At 44.9% G+C, this 21,218-nt stretch overlaps 1 protein-coding gene across 1 annotated transcript in view; it reads right to left on the bottom strand.

Annotated features, from left to right (window-relative positions):
- Positions 1-1,226: 1,226 nt before the first annotated feature.
- GTF2E2 (general transcription factor IIE subunit 2) overlaps positions 1,227-21,218 on the bottom strand; it is a 57,508-nt gene continuing 37,516 nt past the window's right edge. The window contains exons 6-8 of the mRNA XM_050945061.1: positions 12,876-12,969; positions 3,133-3,248; positions 1,227-2,090 (exon numbers count right to left, since the gene is read on the bottom strand). Of these exons, the coding sequence (XP_050801018.1) occupies positions 1,971-2,090; positions 3,133-3,248; positions 12,876-12,969 (330 nt within the window). The 3' untranslated portion in view covers positions 1,227-1,970. The remainder of the gene's footprint in view (positions 2,091-3,132; positions 3,249-12,875; positions 12,970-21,218) is intronic.

Here is a 21,218-nt window from a genome sequence, read left to right as displayed (position 1 = left end):
TATGACATGTTAAAACCTAAACTACTTATATTACAATAATTTAAAATAAATACAAAACCTAATGTTAAGCGGTACATGTTTGCTGCCAAGTTTTAAGGAAAGTTAAACCATTGAACTGGTGGAAGTCACTGTCCAATTGGGAGTTAGAAAAGCTTGTTTTCCTCTTCTAATATATAAATAAGAACTGGGTGCAAGAGGATGAGATCTACTAGTTCTAAAACCTTGAAGGACCTGGTAACCAGGAACAATCAGTTCAGTTAATCAACTACAGATAATACTCCTTTTGTTTAATAAATCAGCTAGTTTTAAATACAAAACATGTTTTTATAAACTTTGATAACCTTTTTTCCATGTATCCAGCACTTTAAAAGTAGTTTTATTTAATTAAAAATTTATAAAATGCTCTTGTGCATTTTATTTAATCTGAATTTCCATCCAAATAGAATGTGACACAAATCACAAGTAAAAATTAATAATCATCTAGTAAATAAGGAATGTATCACTCACCTTTTTCTAAGCATCAAAAATGTAAAAATTGAGAATCTGAATAAATGTAAGTTAAGCTATATAATTACTTTAATAAATGTGTATAGTAACTTCTGGGTTAGCAAGAAGCAGCACCACATTTGTGTAAAGGCTATGTTTAGTTACAAATAATATGATTTATTGGTTACCAACCAAGAAGAATCAACCTTTCTTTAGGAAAATAACTAAAAAAATATAAATGCAAAACACAATTAAAACTGATGAGTTAAATGAAGGTTTACTGCTTGCTGATTTAGCTCAGTGATTTAAACTGTTTTGATTTCAATTAGTCCACCCTGTCTGTCATCCTTACTGTTTAACTTTGAGAAGAGTGACTGCTACCCCCTAAGGTGCAAGGCATCTGCTCCTCACTTGTGATTCCATAAAAAACACACAGACTAGTGTTAAATGCCCTCCCATTCATTATAAGTTAGCCAAACTGTCTATATCCCACTGGTAAGTTTCACAGGAGTGTAAACATACCTATAGAATCTTGTGCATATTTACATTTAGGGTGTTATTTTTATCCAAGAATAATAATAAAAGGCATTAGCCCAGAACAATGAAAACTGAACCAATACTTCGGATTTTTTTAATTCAAAAAACTCCTATCCTTCAGCTTGTGAAGGAAAATGTGACGTCACAACAGATGTTGGTTATCCCTTAACTCGACTTGTCTCTGCAGAAGAAATGTACTGACGCCAGCTTTATAGGATTTATTTTTAAAAAACACCTGTCCCTTTTAGTAATACATTGTCATTGTATTTCTCGTCTGACCCTTTTAACCCATAACACAGAATTCTGCAATGCATGTGCCTCCACCACAATGTCATCAGCTGTATCCCGAGGGCAATTTCTGGTTAGCATTGTGAGGCTGCAGCCCCATTTCCAGCACGCAGCCTGATGGGAATTCTGCTGGTGTATTTCCATGCCAAAGCCTCAGACCACATCAACTTTCATTAAAGCTCAATGGCAAAGCAAAGAAGAAATATACACACTGTGAATGCACTTGCCTCTTTAAACAAATGCTCCTGCAATGATGTATGTTCTCTTGGAACAAATCAAATAAATACTGTATTCACCTCTACCTGCAAACCTGCAAACTCTAAAGCAATATGAGAAAAATCCCCTTTAAATCATTGAGAAGCACAGTGAAGCATTACCAGGAGCTCTAGGTTAACATGCTCCGCGTCTTTTACCCGCTAGTGGCAAGAGGCTGTCCTTCCAGACCTCTTACAAAGTCACAGTTCTCGTTAGCTAATTAAATTAAAATAAAACTCTACATTTGGTAATTTGTACTTGCTCTTAAACAGAACTGTTTCAGCTTGACGGTTGCAGGGATGGGGACACATCACATTACTATATACAGTCAGTCTTCAAGCAAACATTGAACTCCAGCAACGAAGAGCCTGTATAAAAAAGCATGTTTGTTCCAGAACCAAACTTCACTGCTTGCCAGGAACAACATCTGAGTAATCCTTCAGTACTCCAGCCAAATGGTCATTGTGAGTCTTAAACCGCCGTTTCTTCTGAGAAGCAGGTTTCTTCCTCCTCTGAATAGGAGCCTAAAAGGAGAAGGGAACAGTACTCACAAGGCTGCCACCCAGGTGTACAAGGATCTGACATTCTTACAGAATCCAACATTATTCACTGAAGTCTGAAATGTTGCAGTAAAACAGTGCTCCGGTGGGGAAAGCAGCAGATTATTTCTAGAAATAAGTGACTGCACTTTCTCTCTCAACTTGTACAAAATGTTACTTGTTTTAAATATTTGCAGTGAGTACTGGGTGTACGGAATATTCCCCTCTGTTTTGAGCACCGTAGCAGAGTCAATATGTCTATGCAAAATATACTGTACACTGCACAGAAAATATTACATATGCTCTATACATCAACACAATGTGTGGTCAGTGGCAATACTGATTATTCCCAACAAGTTTATATTTAACACCCCAGGGGACTAGTATGAACCTGTGGCAACAGCTATGTGGTGACAGGCACCAAAATATCGAGTGTGGAGATGAAGAAAAACCAGGGACAAATTCTTTCTTCACTACCACATTAAAAATCATTCCACGGAAAGGCTGAGAGTCTGAGGTAGGACAGCAGAGCTGTAATACACTATATATGAATTAATATCAAAAGTCTATTTTACGATCAATGGGGCCTTTAAGGAGAGTTCATAGCTATGTTCTGATCTCCACACAAAAACACTGATATCTAATCCCCAGCCTTTGTGGTGGGGTTGACGACATGCTTTGTATCAATACTCAAGTTGGCTAGCTGGGAAAAAACCTTCTCCCCACCATTGTAACCGATTTCATCAACCCACAACTGGACAGTACAGTTTTTAGAAAAAGCAAAGCTGCAGTGGCTTTTGACTGTTCCCCCTCCTCCTTGATGCCTTTTGGATTACACGAATCTAAACATGAACTCATAAAAGCTGCAAGAGGTCATAGTGCTATAGTGGAAATCTTTAGGTCCAGCCCCACATAACCAAGAGTGAATATGCGCCATTCCATTTCACTGATTCTTTTCCATTGGAACGAATATCGTGGGAGCTTAGGAAAAGACCCATTTGAAAGGTTTGTGATTTATAACTCTTACTATTTTCTTTGGTCCAGCTTCCTGCATGGAAGAAATACCCTGTCGTTTCAGATACTCTTCTATTTTCTCCTCATCCATAGAATCCACAGGAATGCTCCTCCACAGCTTCTGAAATTCTAAAATGCCAAACAAAACACTCATTCCATAGTCTGGCGAATGATGCATAGGTAAAAAACCATTCCATTCATGGACAATATGAATATGCAAACATCAACTGCCCAACACTCCTCCATATCATTCTATGACAACACAGATACCAGAAGTCTGATTGCAAACCACACTATCACAGAATGAGCACACAGCTAGCCACTCTGAAAATGCCAGCTGGATTTCTGAGAGAAAAGATGTTAAATTATTAAGGTCAGTTGAAACTGACTTCTGTGCTGACTACACCCCAGAGCCTGGCTAGTGGGGAGCACTCTGCAGGCAACACAACATTTTAATATTAACTCAATAATGATTTTAGCCTTTTGTGTGGCACATATGCTGCTCTTTAGATCTTCAATGTGCTTTACAAACCTCAGTTCAAAATATCCTCATGACCCATTAACTCCAGCCAGAGACAGCAGCTTAATTTTCTGAGATTCGGCTGCCATTATCACAAGAGACTTGTCAGCCTCTTACTCTAATTTATTGAAGATTTGAGACATTTACTGCATCAATCTGCTGGATGATATTACCACTATAATATAAACAATGCCATACAGTTAATGGATTTCTAAAGTCCTTCCTGTGTTAAAGAGAGAAAAGCTACCTAAGAACCGTGGAAGCAGGAAAAAAAGAACAGAGGAGCAAAGTCTTAATTGCAGCAGCTGTCATCCACACTGAAAACACTGTGCATCACTTCAAGTTTCATGGATTCTCTGGAATGCCTTATCCACGAAGCGACTGGTACAATCCCACCTCCCTTCATTCCATGGGCATTAAGTTAGATATACGCTGTCAGCAGGTTTTACTAACAAACCATAAATAAAACACAAGGCACACAATGCTGTAAGACTAGATTTTCTGAATACCCACATACATTTAATATACAGTTGTCAAAACAACTGCAGCTCATATGTCCTCAAGAAGTTTTTTTACGCAGTATGGTTTAAAGCCCTGACGCTGGTAAACACCCACTGACATTACCTGCTTCAGACACACTGGCTCCATTAGCACTTACTTTGTTTAACTCCAGAACACAGTTGCTTTGGGAAAAAAAGGCTTATAGCACTTTATAAATTCAGTTACTGAAACATGAACATTTCTGTTAAAAGACTACATCACATGCTGCTCAGGATCAGTTTTCTTTCTTTTCCCCACCAATAAAAAAGGAACTACTTTAAGCTTTCCACAAAACAAAGATATGGAGTTTTAACAATACAAAATAACTGTTTCTGATCATGTCACCCGTGACGACTGGGCTGGTAGCATAATCAGCTTAATTTTAAAGCAATCCTCCTTTTTGTCAGTGGGATGAAGAACCCCACCACAAATGGACTGGCTTTAACTCGAAAAAGTAAAATTTCACTCATTTCTTCCATGTATTTTTTTTCAAAGCAGCAATTACTGTCATACTGGAGGCTGAAGCTGATGACTGTACTTATTACAGTCTTCACAAGAGGTACCTGCATCCCCCATCCCCCCAATTAATTAAAATTGAAATCTCTCCTTTCTTTCCCAGACTGTAGGCGAGATCCAATGTCACTTATTTTTTGCAAGAATCACTTCCATAGTCTAGGTCCATCTCCTGGAAAGGGTCATATGTCTATGAGACTCTTCCACTGCTCGACACTGCTCCCACTACAGACTCCTAGGGGACACCACTATTTACCCCTCTCCATTCTGAAAACTGACCCTTTACTCCTACCCTTTGTTTCGTATCTTTTAGCTGGTTATTGAGGACCTTCCCCCTTATCCCATGACTGCTTATTTTGCTTAAAAGCCTTTGTTGAGGGCCCTTGGCAAAGGCTTTCTGACAGTCCAAGTATGCTATATCTGCTGGATTACCCTTCTTCACGTTTGTTGATCCCCCTCAAAGAATTGTAATAGATTGGTGAGACATGATTTCCCTTTACAAAAGCCATGTTAACTCTCCCGCAACAAATCTTGTTCATCTATATGTCTGACAACTCTGTTGAAACTAATTAGTTTCAATTAATTCGCCTGGTACTGAAGTTAGACTTAGCAACCTGTAATTGCAAAGATCACCTCTGGAGCATTTTTAAACAATTGGGAGTCACATTAGCTATCCTCCAGTCATCTGGTACAGAAGCGGATTTAAGCGATAAGTTACATACCACACTTATTAGTTCTGTAATTTTATATTTGAGTTCCTTCAGAACTCTTGGGTGAACACCATCTGGCCCTGACTTATTACTGCTTAATCTATCTATTTGTTCCAAAACCCCCTCTATTGACACCTCAGTGTGGGGACAGTTCCTCAGAAAACATGATCTCCTAATCCCCATAACTTAACCAGTGAGGATCGGATGATGTCAGTAATGGGCACTCATTTCTGGAATTCATCAGAATTCTCAATACAAGCCTATTATGGTTGAGAATCCTACCTCTTTTAGAACATGAGGTAAGATGAGTCTCCGGATATTTCCTGTTCGCCTGACAACTGGTACCTTGGCTGGTGGGTACCAGAACCTGGTATCATCAGGAAAGTGGCGCTGAATGATGTGAACGGGAAAGCAAAGTACTACTCTATAATTTGTGATAAACAATTTCCTCAAAGCACTTATTTCAATGATGTCCATATTCTAAGGTGATAGGCAGTTAAGAAATGCATGTAATAAGTATATAGAATAAATTCCAGTTAAATACACGGAGAGCTTGGTTGTGTATGCTATATTGCTTTTCGAGGCTATTCAGTACATGGCTGCATACATGTGGATCAACTGCTTTTATCATTTATGTGATACACACCCACACAGTCTATAGTCAAAATACTAAAACGTTTACATGAAAATGTAATATTATTTCTACAGTGCTTTATAATGAATACAAATCAGTTGTCTCCTTATTAGAGCTCACGTTGCATAAACAAGAGTACAAGTACACAGCCTACTAACGGTTGTGCCCAAAGATGGATTCTGAGGTATAAGGGTGCCAGGAAGAGGAGGAACAGTTAATCTTTTCAAGAACAAAGTAAAAAATTAACACTGGAAAATAGACAACTTCTAATGTTCCAAAAATCAAAACAAAAAGTTGGTACCTATGGTTCATTTCTAACCATGATATTTCATGTCTCTATTTTTTTATACCCTGGTTATAACTTCATCCCCATCTTTGTAAAGCAGATGACCAACAAGAATATAAAATCAATTAGAAGTCAACCATAAAACAAAAATGGACATTGCATGCAAAAAGATAATGAATAAATGAATCTGCTTTTGCAGACTGGTTATGTAATATCCTGCAACTCCTTTTAAAACAACATTGTTTTAGAAAGCAAATTGCATACAGAGCTATTGTTTGAACTGGATATTTTCATCAGGCTGCATTTTTTCGTGTTTGTTTGCAGATGGACATTTGCACCAAAGCATCTCAGAATTATCTTGGAACTATTTAGGACAGTCAGCGTTCACAAGCATGCATTCTACTGCAAATAGCAGACACTAATGGGTTTGTTTAGTTCTGAACTTATATGAGTAAAGCAGAGAATGAGTACACAGCTATCATCCTTCTCTAGGCCCATATACGCTAACAATCTGGATTTAGGGTCTCACCAAATGGATACAAGAAATATATTCATCGTCTAGTCAGGGAACAAGGAATCAATGCACTGCCAGAAATTAAACTAAACGCAACCAGACCTGAAAAAAGCAAGCCAAGCTGTTTTACTGGTATAGAACCATCTTGCTCCCCAACTTCGCAGCTGTAGCAGCTACCAGCTAACAACTGGAAACTGTGAGAGCAGAGCCAGATCTCAGGTGTTCTGGTTCTTGTAAAATTCAGGTTAAAATTGGCAATACCTGAATAACTAGGTTTTTTAAAATCTGGAAATTTTTCAGAGGTTTTCAATAGTAAAAACAAAAATGAAGGGCCCTACCAATCTCACATGCATTTGCATTTTGAAACATATCAGCACTTTCAGTGTTGATAGAAACCTCTTCACAACTATTTAAGAAGAAAATCCCCCAAAGTACTAAAATCAATACCACTAACACTACACTCAAATGTGAAAGGATGTTATACAGGGGCAGCAATTTCTTAAATGTATTCAATTTCTTTAATAAGTGTATGACTATACTAGCATTTCAGCATTCATCCAGTCCATTGAGACCTGAGATCAAAGGAGAAGTGCTTTAACACCCTCCGCAAAAACGCAAATACTTAGCTTAGCTGCCTGCAGTGCCTGAAATGTGGCATTACTTTTAGAAACCTTTTTTTCTATATTTTAGAAAGAATTGATTAATTACCCAGGAAATTAAAAAGGAACATGTGCCGTCTCAACCTTCCCTGGCTAATCACATTCCCCCTTTTATGAAGGTCATTCCATAATACAAATTGCCCCAGGGTGGTACAGTAGAGAGAGTAATTTAGGTAAGAATTCTGCACCATCCCAAAACTGCAATAATTCACTAGTTTATCCAAACCACCAGGGAAAGTGATGTAGAAAAGCTTGTTCAAAACGTATTTGAAATCCTTCATTTCTACGGACGGTCTCTAACAAGCCATTGAGAACACAATGTCGATTCAAAATTGTAGAACATCCTTCTGTACAACGGTGCATCCAGGAGCGCTGAGTCCACATTCCAGGATAAACTATTCAACAATGAACTATTCAAAAAGTTAACCACCAGCTAGCTCAGGCTGAGTATGCCAGCATTTCAGGGTTCGGTTTGGTTTTTTGTTTATAACATCAAAGCTACTTACATGTAGATAAGTAGCTGGAATATGATGGTAAGCAGAGCGAAACCTGTCTTAAACCACCACGTATGCAAACAATTTTTGTTGATCCTTTAACAGATGTGGCTTTCCTAACACGGAGAAGAATTGTAGTCAATACACTTGAGGATATTTTGGGGCAGTCTCAGGCCAAGAGATTGCCCCAGTAAGAAGCACTCTCTTTTTCAGGTTTCACAGCATCATAGCATGATTGGCTAATAAGCTCTACTTGAATTAAAATGTCAGTTTGGTGATTTAAAAAAAATTATATTGCATATATGGATCATAAAAGCCATAGATCAGATACTGTTCAGCCTCCCTCCCAGCCAGCGTAGAGTGGAGGGCAGGACAGACAGGCCCTTTTCGTATGAATGAAAATATGGGGTTATGCTGCCACCTGTGGATCAAACTTTGTACTACAACTTTATATAATCATAATTTCAGTACTGGTCCATCAATCATATATTTTTAACAACTAATTGTCAGACATCATCACAGGATCTCAGTTAGTTTAAAACTATCTTCCCCCTACCAGTTAAACAGCTTTTCTCAGGAAACATTATCACCACCCGTTGGGAGGGTCAAGTGACCTAAAAAAGGGAATAACTGATCTTAGTAAAAAGTTGCTTTTCCAGAAAACTGCTCAGCCCATACATTTTTTAAAATGGTGACCTATGCTATATATCACTGTGAAGCGTGGCCATGCCTTTGCTCTAGCCCAACGTACCAAATGTCTGGAACTTCTCTGTGGTGGAAAGAAGTGTTCAAGGTATTTAGAGCATAAGTAAAAGATTAGAAGGTTTTCTTTTCAGCAGCACCACGGCCACATCCAGCACAGGTTTAACAGTATTTCCAGCTCGCCAGATGGAGAAAAGGAGAATTCTTCCAGGGGAACTGTATCCATTCCAATCAATTCTCCCTGAAACCAAGCCTCGTTTCCCTCACTCCCTTCTTAGGCAAGGAGCAACAGGCTCAGCTTAATACAGGCATAGTTCTGTACACATGGATAGGGTATAGGCCTGAGTGGGTGGAGGGAGTCACTCCCAAGTCTTTTCTCTAATTTCACAAATTCTAGCCCTCAAGCCCTCTACACCCATGAGTACAAGAATGAGATTCACAGAATTTAAGGCCAGAAGGGATCGTTAGTAAGGCTACAATTTAGTCTCAGGGGTTGCGGAAGTCACAGAATCCATGACTTCCAGTGACCTCCATGCCTTCAGCCTGCAGCAGATGGGAGTACCCCACTGCTCCTGACCGTCACAGGCGACAGGGGGACCCCCAGAGCTGCGGGTGGCAGGAGTACCCCGCAGCCCCCAGCTCCTGCGGGCGGCGGGGTCCCCTGCAGCTCCCAACCATGGATGGTGGGGGATCTTCGAGCTCCAACATCCAAACCCGCAGTGGGGGCCCTCAGAGCTCCTACCACGTGCACAGCTGCCCCACTGCAGGCCATGTGGGGACCTGCAGATCCTCATTTTGTTACAGATATTTTTAATAAAAATCACGGGCAGGTCATGGCTTCCATGAATTTTTCTTTATTGCCTGTGACCTGTCTATGACTTTTACTAAAAATATCTGTGACAAAAGCTTAGCCTTAATCAATAGATTATCTAGTCTGACCACCTGTATAATACAGGCCAGGGCAGAAAGTTTCACTGTTACTCCTGTACTGAGCCCAGTAACTTGTGTTTGGCTAACGCACATCTTCTAGAAAGCCACTGAGTCTTGATTGCAAAAAAATCAAGAGACCCACTGGGGTGGCTTGTTCTAATGGCTAATCACTGTTAAAATTTGTGCCTTGTGTCCAATTTGAATTTGTCCGGCTTGAATTTCTAGCTATCGGTTCTTGCTTTGTCTCTCTCTGCTAGATTAAAGAGCTATTTAGTACTCGATATTTTCTCCCAGGGAAGGTCACTTCACTGTAATTAAGTCACCTCTCAAGCTTGATAAACCAAACAGACTGAATTTTTCAAGTATCTCACTATGAGGCATTTTCTCCAGCCCTTGAATCATTTTTTCTTTCTTCTCTGCACCCTTGCCAACTTTTCAACACCCCTTTTAAATGTGGACAACGTAAGCAATATTGGTCTCATCAACGCCTTATACAGAGGTTAAATCAACTCTCTCCTCCTACTCATGGTCCCTTCTGCTTATATGTCCAAGGATCACATTAGCCCTTTTTGCCACAGCATGGCACTCTGAACTCATGTTGAGTTGCTTATCCACTATAATCATTTTCAGAGTCACTGCTTTCTAGGATACTGTCTCCTATTCCATAGGTAAGGCTTGAATTCCTTGATCCTAGATGTATAACTCTGCATTAAAATGCATTTAGTTTGAATGGGCCCAGCTTACTAAGCCATCCAAATCACTCCGTATTGACTGTCCTGCAGTGTTCCCTCTGATTTTTTCCACTCGTGTGGAATGAATTTTGTTATGTGCACCAATATGGAGGTGATGTGACATGACCCTGTCACATAACGAAATTCAGGTGGTGGCGGTGGGGCCGAGGGGTTCAAAGTCTGGAAGGGAGCTCAGGGCTAGGGCAGAGGGCTGGGGTGCGAGGGGGTGAGGGATCCGGCTGGGAGTGTGGGCTTTGGGGTGGGGCCAGGGGATGAGGGGCTCAGGGCTGGGGCAGAGGGCTGGAGTGCGGGGCGGAGGGTGTGTGGGCTCTGGCTGGGGGTGCGGGCTCTGCGGTGGGGCTGGGTTGAGGGGCTAAGGGCTGGGGTGGAGGGCTCTGGCTAGGGGTGTGGGCTCTGGGGTGAGGCCAGGGATGAGGGGCTCAGGGCTGGGGCAGAGGGTTGGAGAGGTGAGGGCTCTGGGCTGGGGTGGAGGGTTTGGGTGCAGGGGGGTGAAGGGTCTGGCTGGAGGAGCAGGCTCTGGGGTGGGGCCAGGGATGAGGGGTTCAGGGCTGGGGCAGAGGGTTTGGGTTTCTACGTTGGGGTCCCTAGTGTAAATGGGCTGCTGGGGTTTTCAGCACTGGGTCACACAGACGACATCTTTTGAAGAGGATTAGATGACACGGTGCTCATTTTCAATTAGTGAACCATCTGCTCTAAGGTTTCCAACATTGCAACTAATGGTGGAGCTGAACAGTGCTAGCAATGGTGGGAAAAGAATTCCCTGTGGTAGACAAGGCTGAAAGGCCTATATCTTTGCCTACCAGGCATAGTTTGGGTCGAAAATTTAAAGATAAAAAAAGGAAAACATGGAACTTAAATCTCAGACTCACTCACCAAAATTTGGAGAGAGCTACAATTTTCTTATGTCTTAGGTGATGCAACTTCTTAAATCTCTTCCCAGAATAAAGCTATTGCTGAAAGTGTAAATGTACCCTGCAAGGAATCAATCTATAATATGCATTTTCGCTTGCTGCATTCTCTTAAAATATCAATGAATGGCTCACTATACATTTACTCAACATATTTAACTTTTATTTATTGCTTTAATGGTCCTGTGAATAAATTAAATTCAAAGTTCAGTGTAAAACTGTTTTCATTTCTTCTAACTTAAGATGCTATCTTAGTCACTATTGTACTACATGCATAGCTCCTCTGAAGATAAATTTTCAACATAATTTAATTAATCTTCATCATCTGATGCAAATCTGACATGTAACCGTTTCTCCTGCTGTACCAGAAGAGACCTGAAGTTGCCAAGAGTAGAACAAATGCTATTTTGGTAATTGCTGCACGCACTGTTGTTGCAGCTGTGATGGTCCCAGGATATTAGAGAGACAAGGTGGGTGAATTTCTGTTGGAGAGACACACAAGCTATCGAGCTTGCACAGAGCTCTACTTCGTTATGGCAAGTACATCATCTGAAAGTACGCCTCTGCAAAGCCTCACCCCCCCTGCACCCAAACTTTGTATGAACACCTTAGGATACAGTCTGTAATTACATGATCACACAGGACGCTGCCTCATTCAGTGTACAGAATGGAGACACACTTAGCCACTGGTTTTCACAGCTATTTGCCAGACAGCATAGGAATCCTCAGGAATCCTGGGTTCAGTTCTGTATTCTGGAGAGGACTGTGCTCTAGCAGTTACTGTCCCTTCTGATCCCGGAGTCCCCCACCCCGTCCCTCTTTCTTTATTCTGTCCCCCGCCCTCTGCTCTTCATGCCCAGCTCCTATCCCCCCATTGCACAACTCTTGACTCTGCCCTCTCCTTCCTGTTTTCCCCGCTCCCTCTGCTCATACCCATGTCCCTAGGCCGTGGTTCCCCATTCCACTCTCCTAACAAGATCCATACTTTGGGGCTCATACTCTGCCCAGTTCTGTTCCATTTGTGCCTATCAGGTGGTGAAAAAGGAGCAGAAGCCATCCACAAGATTTTTGCTGAGGATTACAGAGTAAGTTACTATTTTCATATAAGAGTTCACTAGTATAGTATTATTATTATTTATTTGCATTACTGTAATGCATATGAGCCCCAGTCCTGGACCTGAACCCCATTGTGCAAGGTGCTGTACAAGCCCAAAACAAAAAGACAGTCCCTATCCCAAAGAGCTTATATTCTAAGTATTCGACCTCTTCCATACAGTGATCCTGTGTGTCCACAGAAAAGCTCTGGGACCCTCCTCTCATCTGGCTGTAAGGAAAGAAGGATGGATGTGACCCTCCTGAAACCTGAGATTTGCTATCCAAGGCTGTGAGCCCACCTCATCATCTATTAGGTCAACTGATTTAACAAAACATGCAATTTGAGATAGACGGGGATTTATTTCGCATTTTGATTAATTGAGGTGTTTTAAGAGACCATAATACCTAAAAATTACTTATGTACAGGTGCTTAAAAAAAACAAATGAAATATACATGCAGATCAATTACAAGTAGAAAAGTTATAAAGAACACACCTACCTTCATCTACTGTAAACTGACAGCTCTTGTCATTGTAGAAAAGGATTTTTTTCTTATCAGGACGAGTAATAAAGGTGATCTGGTCCCCTAAAGCCTCAAATACAAAATGAAAAAAAGAAGTCAAACTACGAGTGTGTATTTCTGGTATTTCCATTTATAAAATGAACATAGTCCAATTTTCTGCTGTGTAAGTTAGCTAGGGAGCAGGGAAAAACCTTTAACATTATGTCTCGTAAGATGAACTCTTACTTTGCAGTGAAATATAAGTTTTGAAGGATTATTGTGGCATTAGATTGGCTTCAAAATATGATTCTGTACCACTCTATCAAAATGTGCCAGGGTATTGAATGATGAGTACATTCCTCAGGAGTAAGCCGAGCATCATGGGTACCTGGCAGAAAAAGGAGACTGCGATACCAATATGATTTTATTGGTCTCTATAAGATCTAGAGCTTAAGATTAAGCAGATTCGTGTCTTATGGCCGATATTAAAACTCTAACAGAACTCAATTACAGAGTAGAACTGAGTACAAGCTTGGTGTGCTTACATGGGTGTCTATTTTGATAAAAATAATACATCAGATAAAGTACTAAGAAACTGTATAAGACAATGTAACTAACTATCTCATTCCCAGAAATTAAAAACAAACGTAGGAACTTTTAAAAGATTCAGTCCTGAGAAGGAAAGAATATCGCAACTTTTCACCCATGGTTCTGCAAGGGATGGTGACCTTCAAACCATTCCCCATCTCAACAGAGTGACCTTCCCCAAACTAATCCCAAGGTGAGACAGCTTTGGATTTGTGCATCACTTTGGAAAACTGTGGCTGGCAGCAAGGAGGCAGGCCAGGTAGAGCCATTACTCCTCTTCCATACAGTGGAAAATACCACATTGTCTATCTCTCAGCTAGGGTGTATAAATTACATCCTTGCCTTCTGCTCCAAAGACTGTTGCCCCTTCGATGAATTTGACAACTACCATCCTAATGCACTTCAAACGCTAATGCAAATTTATTTGCTAATCTATTCTCTGCCAGACAAAAATGGCTTATGCCCAAACTAACAATACATGACTTCATGGATTTTATTAAGCATCTCCAAAGCACTGACTTTTTTCATTGCCTTAGTGTGTTTCACTTGGTACAATTCCATATTCCCTATCTGACACTACAAAAGTTCTCTGATTGAATCAAATGGTTCCATTTAATTATAGCCATGAGAAGAATGGGATTTTGAGAGCATTTGCCAGGATGGATTTTTGCCACATACAAAGAAGCCATATAGGGAAGCTCAACAATATTTTCCCATATCCTCATTGCTCTTCAACCTGTCAAATGCTCACTGGTATATGGGATGCAAACATGTGAGACCATGAATGAGGGTGAGGAGGATATGCCAACGTGTAGGACAGTTCAAAGGATGAAGATGACGATATAAGTGGAAATGACATTGTGACGGGTTCCCCCCAGGGTGCCACTTGGAACTAGGGTACCACTGAGTCCGTCTGACCCACCAGCCTGGGCTCCCTCTCTCACTGTGGTGCTGCGATAAGCTGCCAAGCTCTCCAAGCCTGCTCTTTCACCAGCATACGCACAGGTAGGGACACACCCAGCTGAGCTTCACAGATGCTGAGATCAGCTCTGCATGGGAAGGCTCAACTAAGACACCTCCAGTTGCTAAGTCACGTACGCCTCCTCTGGAGTGTAAACCCAAAATTATACCGTCTTGTGCTGCACAGGGAACCGTACAGCGAAAGCTCATAAAACTCACCCCTCTCTCAATCCAGAGAGAGATATGAAACAACTTTCCGCCCCAAGTTATAATTTCCACACACTGTATTTAGACAAAACACAAGCAAATTTGTTAACTACAAAAGGACAGATTTTCAGTGATTGTAAGTGACAGTAAACAGATCAAAGCCGATTACCTTTGTAAATAAATAAAAAAGCGAACTGAGCTTAACATACTGGATAGGTAGGATACGAATTAGAAAATTCTCACCCTGAGCGATAAACAGGCTGGCAGATTCTTAAGGCACAAGAAACTTTGGCTTTCCCAGGTTTTCATACAAAGGCTAAAAATCCCTCCAGCCTGGGACCATCACTTCCCACAGTTCAGTCCTTGCCCCTCAGGTGTTTCCAGGTGTGTTGTTGTAGGGAGAGTGAGGTACCATCATGATGTCATTGTCCCCCTTTTTTATCTTCTTCCCACTCGCTGGAAAACTCTTTTGCTGTGACCTGGATCAAACAGTTCCCACTGTGTAGTGCTACCTCTCAAAGTTTTCTATTGCACACAGTTGCTGGGGTAATCCTTGTGCTTGTCTGCACGTCCTCAATCAGCCATTAACATTGTTTGGCCTGTTTACTGTCATACCTGGCAGGCTGCTTGTGGGTATTTTCAACCTCACAACATGTTTCAATAACAGATACATAGCCAAACTTCACAAGTTCACATACAATGATAGCACGTACAATCCAATGAGATATTAATGTCTAGCAGATCAAGACTTTTAGAATGATACCTCACAAGGCCGACTTTGAACAAAACACAACATAATTACATGATAATGGTGAATACTGGGGTGCCAGGGTGTGTCAGACATTCTGGTAAAATGCTGAATACTGTATTATTAGTGATTTATCCATTTTATATTATTGTAGGCTTGATATGTCACTTGTCAATGTAGTTTTGGCAGAACACACAAAATTAGTAGCATTGAAAAAGCTTCAAAAAACCTGGAAAAGCCATTTCTATTATATTATGTAGTATTTAGATGACTGGAATGGTTTAATTATATATTATTCTGTAGATTTAGATTTGAAATAGATGTCCTTCTGATATCACAATGCTCCTTTCTGCTTACTAATGAACAATGTGTTAAATGAAAGTCACTTGAATTATGTTTTATTCAAGTTATTATATTAAAAAATCTTCATATTAAGAATTTTTTCAAAAGTTGACTGCTAGTAAAAAAACTCAGGCTTAATTCTATTGCAGAACCCCAGAGTTACGAACACTATGGGCATGTTTGTAACTCTGAAATGTCTGTAACTCTGAACAAGATGTTTTGGTTGGTCCTTTAAAAGTTTACAACAGAATATTGACTTAATGCAGCTTTGAAGCTTTACTATGCAGAAGAAAAATGCTGCTTTTAACCATCTTAATTTAAATGAAACAAGCACAGAAATAGTTTCCTTATTTTGTCAAAAAAATAATTTTTAACACCCCCCCCTTTTTTTAGTAGTTTACGTTTAACACAACGCTTTTTGAGGGGGTCTCTGCTGCTGCCTGGTTCAATACTTCCTGTTTCAAATGAAGTGTGTGGTTGACTGATCAGTTTGTAACTCTGGTGTTTGTAACTCTGAGTTCTTCTTCGAGTGATTGCTCATATCCATTCCAGTTAGGTGTGTGCGCCGCGCGTGCACATTCGTCGGAAAACTTTTACCCTAGCAACTCGGTGGGCCGGCAGGTCGCCCCCTAGAGTGGCGCCATCATGGCGCTTGATATATATCCCTGCCGGCCCACCCGCTCCTCAGTTCCTTCTTACCGCCCGTGTCGGTCGTTGGAACAGTGGAGCGCGGCTTAGCTGACCTCCACTTCCCTAGCTACTCGTAGTTCTCGTATATAGTTATACAGTTATAATTCCTTTATATATATATTTGTATAGTTATACGTTTTTTCTCTGCTAACATAGTTAGATTGATAATTGTTAGCGGGGTTCAGGAAGTAGCCCCTTCCATGAACCCGGTGCCGGAGCCCATGCACGGCTCACCGGGTTTTAAAATGGACTCGGCCTGCCAGAAGCCGATGCCGAAGGGAGATCCACACGACTCCTGTTTGAAGTGCCTCAGGGAATCACTTGACAGCTAAGTACCCCATTTGCAAGGCTTTTAAGCCGAGAACAAAAAGGAGCGGGACTTTCACTTACCCCTCCACCTTGGGCGCCGAGCGATGATCAAGCGGCTGGCAGAAGCGCCTCCTCGGCACCGGACTCCGCCGGTACTGCCAAGGCCTTTCGGCACCGGCCGTCGCTGGCACCGAAGTCAACTCGGCACCGCTCCCTTCCTCCGAGGTTGAGAGAGCCTACAATTCCTGCTGGTGCCTGACGGCTCCCCGGCACACGCCGTGGTAGAGCCCCCTGCTCCTGCTGCTTCCGTGCCACCTGCATCGCAGCCAGAGAGCTCGCCTAAGTCGGATGGCCCGGCACCGACACCTGCAGAGGCACCGATGACATCGGCACCGTCGATTCCAGTCCCTCAGGGCCATTGAATCCGGTGCCTAACAGCTCCCCGGCACGCGCCGTGGTAGAGCTTACTGCTCCTGCTGCTTCCGTGCCGACTGCACCGCAGCCAGAGAGCTCGTCTAAGTCGGATCGCCCGGCACCGACACCTGCTGAGGCACCAACGACGTCGGCACCGTCGATCCCGGTCCCACAAGGGCCGTAGAATCCGGTGCCTGACGGCTCCCCGGCACGCGCCGTGGTTGAGCTACTGCTCCTGCTGCTTCCGTGCCATCGGCACCGCAGCCAGAGAGCTCGTCTAAGTCGGATCGCCTGGCACCAACACCTGCTGCGGCACCGACGACGTCGGCACCGTCGATCCCGGTCCCACAAGGGCCGTAGAATCCGGTGCCTGACGGCTCCCCGGCACGCGCCGTGGTTGAGCTTCTGCTCCTGCTGCTTCCGTGCCAACGGCACCGCAGCCAGAGAGCTCGTCTAGTCGGATCGCCTGGCACCAGCACCTGCTGCGGCACCGACAACGTCGGCACCGTCGATCCCGGTCCCACAAGGGCCGTAGAATCCGGTGCCTGACGGCTCCCCGGCACGCGCCGTGGTTGAGCTATTGCTCCTGCTGCTTCCGTGCCAACGGCACCGCAGCCAGAGAGCTCGTCTCAGTCGGATCGCCCCGCACCGACACTTGCTGCGACACCGACGACGTCGGCACCGTCGATCCCGGTCCCATAAAGGCCGTAGAATCCGGTGCCTGACGGCTCCCCGGCACGCGCCGTGGTTGAGCTACTGCTCCTGCTGCTTCCGCGCCAACGGCGCCGCAGCCAGCTCGTCTAAGTCGGATTGCCCGGCACCGACACCTCTGAGGCACCGACAACGTCGGCACCGTCGGTTCCAGTCCCACAAGGGCCGTGGAATCCGGTGCCTGACGGCTCCCCGGCGCGCGCCGTGGTTGAGCTTATTGCTCTTGCTGCTTCCGTGCCGACGGCACCGCAGCCACACAGCTCATCTAACTCGGATCGCCCGGCACCGACGCCCACCGAAGCTCTGACGACCTCGGTACCGTTGATCCCGGTCCCATGAGGGCCTTCGAATCCGGTGCCTGACAGCTCCCCAGTATGCACTGTGGTTGAGCCTGCTGTTCCCTCCATGCTGGAGGCATTACCAACGGCGAGGGATCTCATTGCCATGACAGAGTCGATGCTGCCTGACCCCGGCACCGCCGGTGCGGGTAATACAGTCTCTTCATGTGACCATCCTCTGTCAGCACAGCAGAGCGGCACCGTTCATGATCACGGTCCCGCAGACACTCCAGATCCTGTCGGCACGCCCGACACCACTTGCAGTCCCGGTGCTGTTTTCCTCATCGGTACTAGTCGCACTCGCTGCACCGGTCGGTATCCCATTCGCCGACCCGCTATCGGCACCGTTCCGACTCCCGGCACCGCGACAGGTACCTTGACTCCTGTAGCCTCTCCCCGAGCCTCGAGATCTCGGTCGACCTCCAGGCACCATTCTGGTTGCGGGTCTGGATCTCGTTCCAGGTACCGGTACGCATCCCGGTGCCGGCTCCCGGTGCCGAGTTGGGCAAGGTCCGATAGAGTCAGAGACTCTGCCTGTGCCTTCTTTTAGTACCTCCATGGCCATCCGGACACGCATGCGTGTCATCCCACATGCGCAGATCTTATGCTCAGGACCACGATTCTGATATGATGGCCAGCGGGCGCCAGCCCCGAAACCGGCCAAGAGTTCGCTGCCGTCTTGGAGGACGGGGGAAAAGAAAAAGGTACCCAGAGCATCCCTCCAGGCCTCGTTCGATGCAGCAGACTCTGCAGCCAGGACTCTGGCCTTTGGTGTCGCCATGAGGTGCATCTCATGGCTCCAGGTTTTAAACCTCCGGCCGGAGCTGCAGTATGCCATTCAGGATTTACCCTTTGTGGTAAAGGCCTTTCGCGGAAAAGACAGCCCCAGGCTGCCAAGCCTAATGGACGATAGGGTCCTAATGCGCTCTCTCAGCATGCATTTGCCAGCGACCAAACGCAGGCCTTTCTGCCCCCACCCGCCATACTCTGTGCCTAGCCAGAGACAGGACTTTGGCAAACGGCGAGGCCAAGGCGGTCGCAGACGAACCTTCCAAGGTGCGCCTGAGGGCGGTGTACCAGTCACAGACCGGGATCCCAATCCCGCTTTCTCCTGGCGTGGCCCTAGTTAATTTCAGATCGCTAGATCCTGCGCACGGTGGAGCATAGATACCACCTCTAATTTATTCCAGCCCTGTCCCCGTTCAGGGACCCCTCTCACGAGCAATTCCTCGTACAAGAGGTGCAGACGCCGATGGACGAAAGGGGCAAGGGGTTTTACTCCCGTTATGCCCTAGTTCCCCACTCGAACGCAGGTCTCAGACCTTCCTAGTCCTGCACGGACTCAACCGGTTTAGGATAAGGTTGAAGTTCTGCACGGTATCCCTGGGAACCATTATTCCATCCTTGCCTCCTGGGGGCTACTATGCCGCCCTGGATATGAAGGACGCGTACTTTCGCTACGCCATCTTCCCTCCGCACAGGAGATACCTCCGCCTTCTAGCTGACTGTCAGTACTTCTGGTTTACGGCCATAGTCGCCGCCTACCTTCGCTGATGTCGGATATGCGTTTTTCCGTATCTGGACGATTCGCTTATCCGAGGAGACTCTGAGACACAAACCACTCAGCGCGTGGGCATCGTCACGGTCTTATTCACAGGTCGAGGCCTGATGATCACTATAGAGCAATCCACTCTGGTTCCCACGCAGAGGTTGGACTTCCTAGGAGCTATCTTGGTCTCCTACCTAGCCGGAGCCTGCTTATCACAACTGCGGTTTTAGGCGATGGCAACAATCATCTGAGGTCTGCAGGCTTTCCCAACGACCTCGGCTCGTACTTGTCTCAGTCTCCTGGGTCCATGGTTGCCCGCAAGTTGGTAACCAAACATGCCAAGCTCCGCCTCCGTCCTTTCCAAGTCCGACTCACCTCGGCGTACCACCCGGACAGGGAGCCAATGGTCATGGTAGTCACCGTTCCCTCGAGCACCTTAGGCTCCCTAGAGTGGTGGCTAACTCCCTCCCTGGTGTGGGCAGGGAGGCGGTTTCCTCCGCCCCAGCCCTCACTGCCCCTGACGACGGACGCATCATCTCTCTGCTCAAGTGCTCACGGTCACCTCCGAGCTTAAGGCCTTTGGTCTTCTCGGGAGCTGGCATTCCACTTCAATGCCCCAAAAATGAGAGTAGTCCGCCTGGCGTACCAGGGGTTCCAGCGGCAGCTGCGAGGCCGTTGTATCTCGGTGTTTACAGCCAACACAGCGGCCATGTGCTTCATAAGTATCCAGGGAGGGACATGGTCCTCCCCCCCCACTTTTTTGTCAGGAGGCCATCCATTTCCGGGACTTTTGCATGGCCTACTCGATGGAGCTGGTGACGTCCCTTCTCCCAGGCGTTCGGAACGTCTTGGCGCTTGGACTCAGCAGGTCTTTCCTGTCTTACGAGTGATCACTCTGCCCCATGTGAGGCGTTCTGCTGTCCAGAAGCGGAGATGTTTCCTCACATAGACCTGTTCGCTCACCGAGAGAGCAGAAAATGCCAGATGTTCTGCTCCTTCCAAGGTCTCTCCTCAGGATCGGTCTTGGGCGCATTCCTGATGCCGTGGAAAGGCCAACTCCATTATGCCTTCCCACTGTTCCCACTGGTTCATTAGGTCCTGCTCAAACTCCGCAGGGGCAGAGCGCGCATCATCATGATCACTCCAGAGTGGTCCAGGCAGCACTGATATACCACGTTGCTCGGCCTGTCAATAACAGACCCAATTACCCTGCCACCCCACCCAGACCTCATCACTCAGGGCAACAACAGGCTTCGTCACTCGGACCTGCAGCCTCTTCGCCTCGCGGTGGGGCCGCTGCGTAACTGAGCCGGGGTGACAGGAAGCCTTCCACCTGGTCAACGTACCGGGCCAGGTGGAAGCATTTCTTCTACAGCTGCAATACGCTCGATCTTGCTCCTGCTGAGGTCTCGACCCCCTCTATTTGGCCTACCTCTGGCCTTCAGCGGCAGGTCCTGGCAGTATCATCGCTGAGGATACACTCA

The sequence above is a fragment of the Gopherus flavomarginatus genome, chromosome 3 (genome assembly GCF_025201925.1).
Source record: "Gopherus flavomarginatus isolate rGopFla2 chromosome 3, rGopFla2.mat.asm, whole genome shotgun sequence".
Classification (NCBI taxonomy): domain Eukaryota; kingdom Metazoa; phylum Chordata; order Testudines; family Testudinidae; genus Gopherus; species Gopherus flavomarginatus.
Note: the sequence above shows the minus strand (reverse complement) of the source record. Positions and strands in the feature narration are given on the sequence as shown.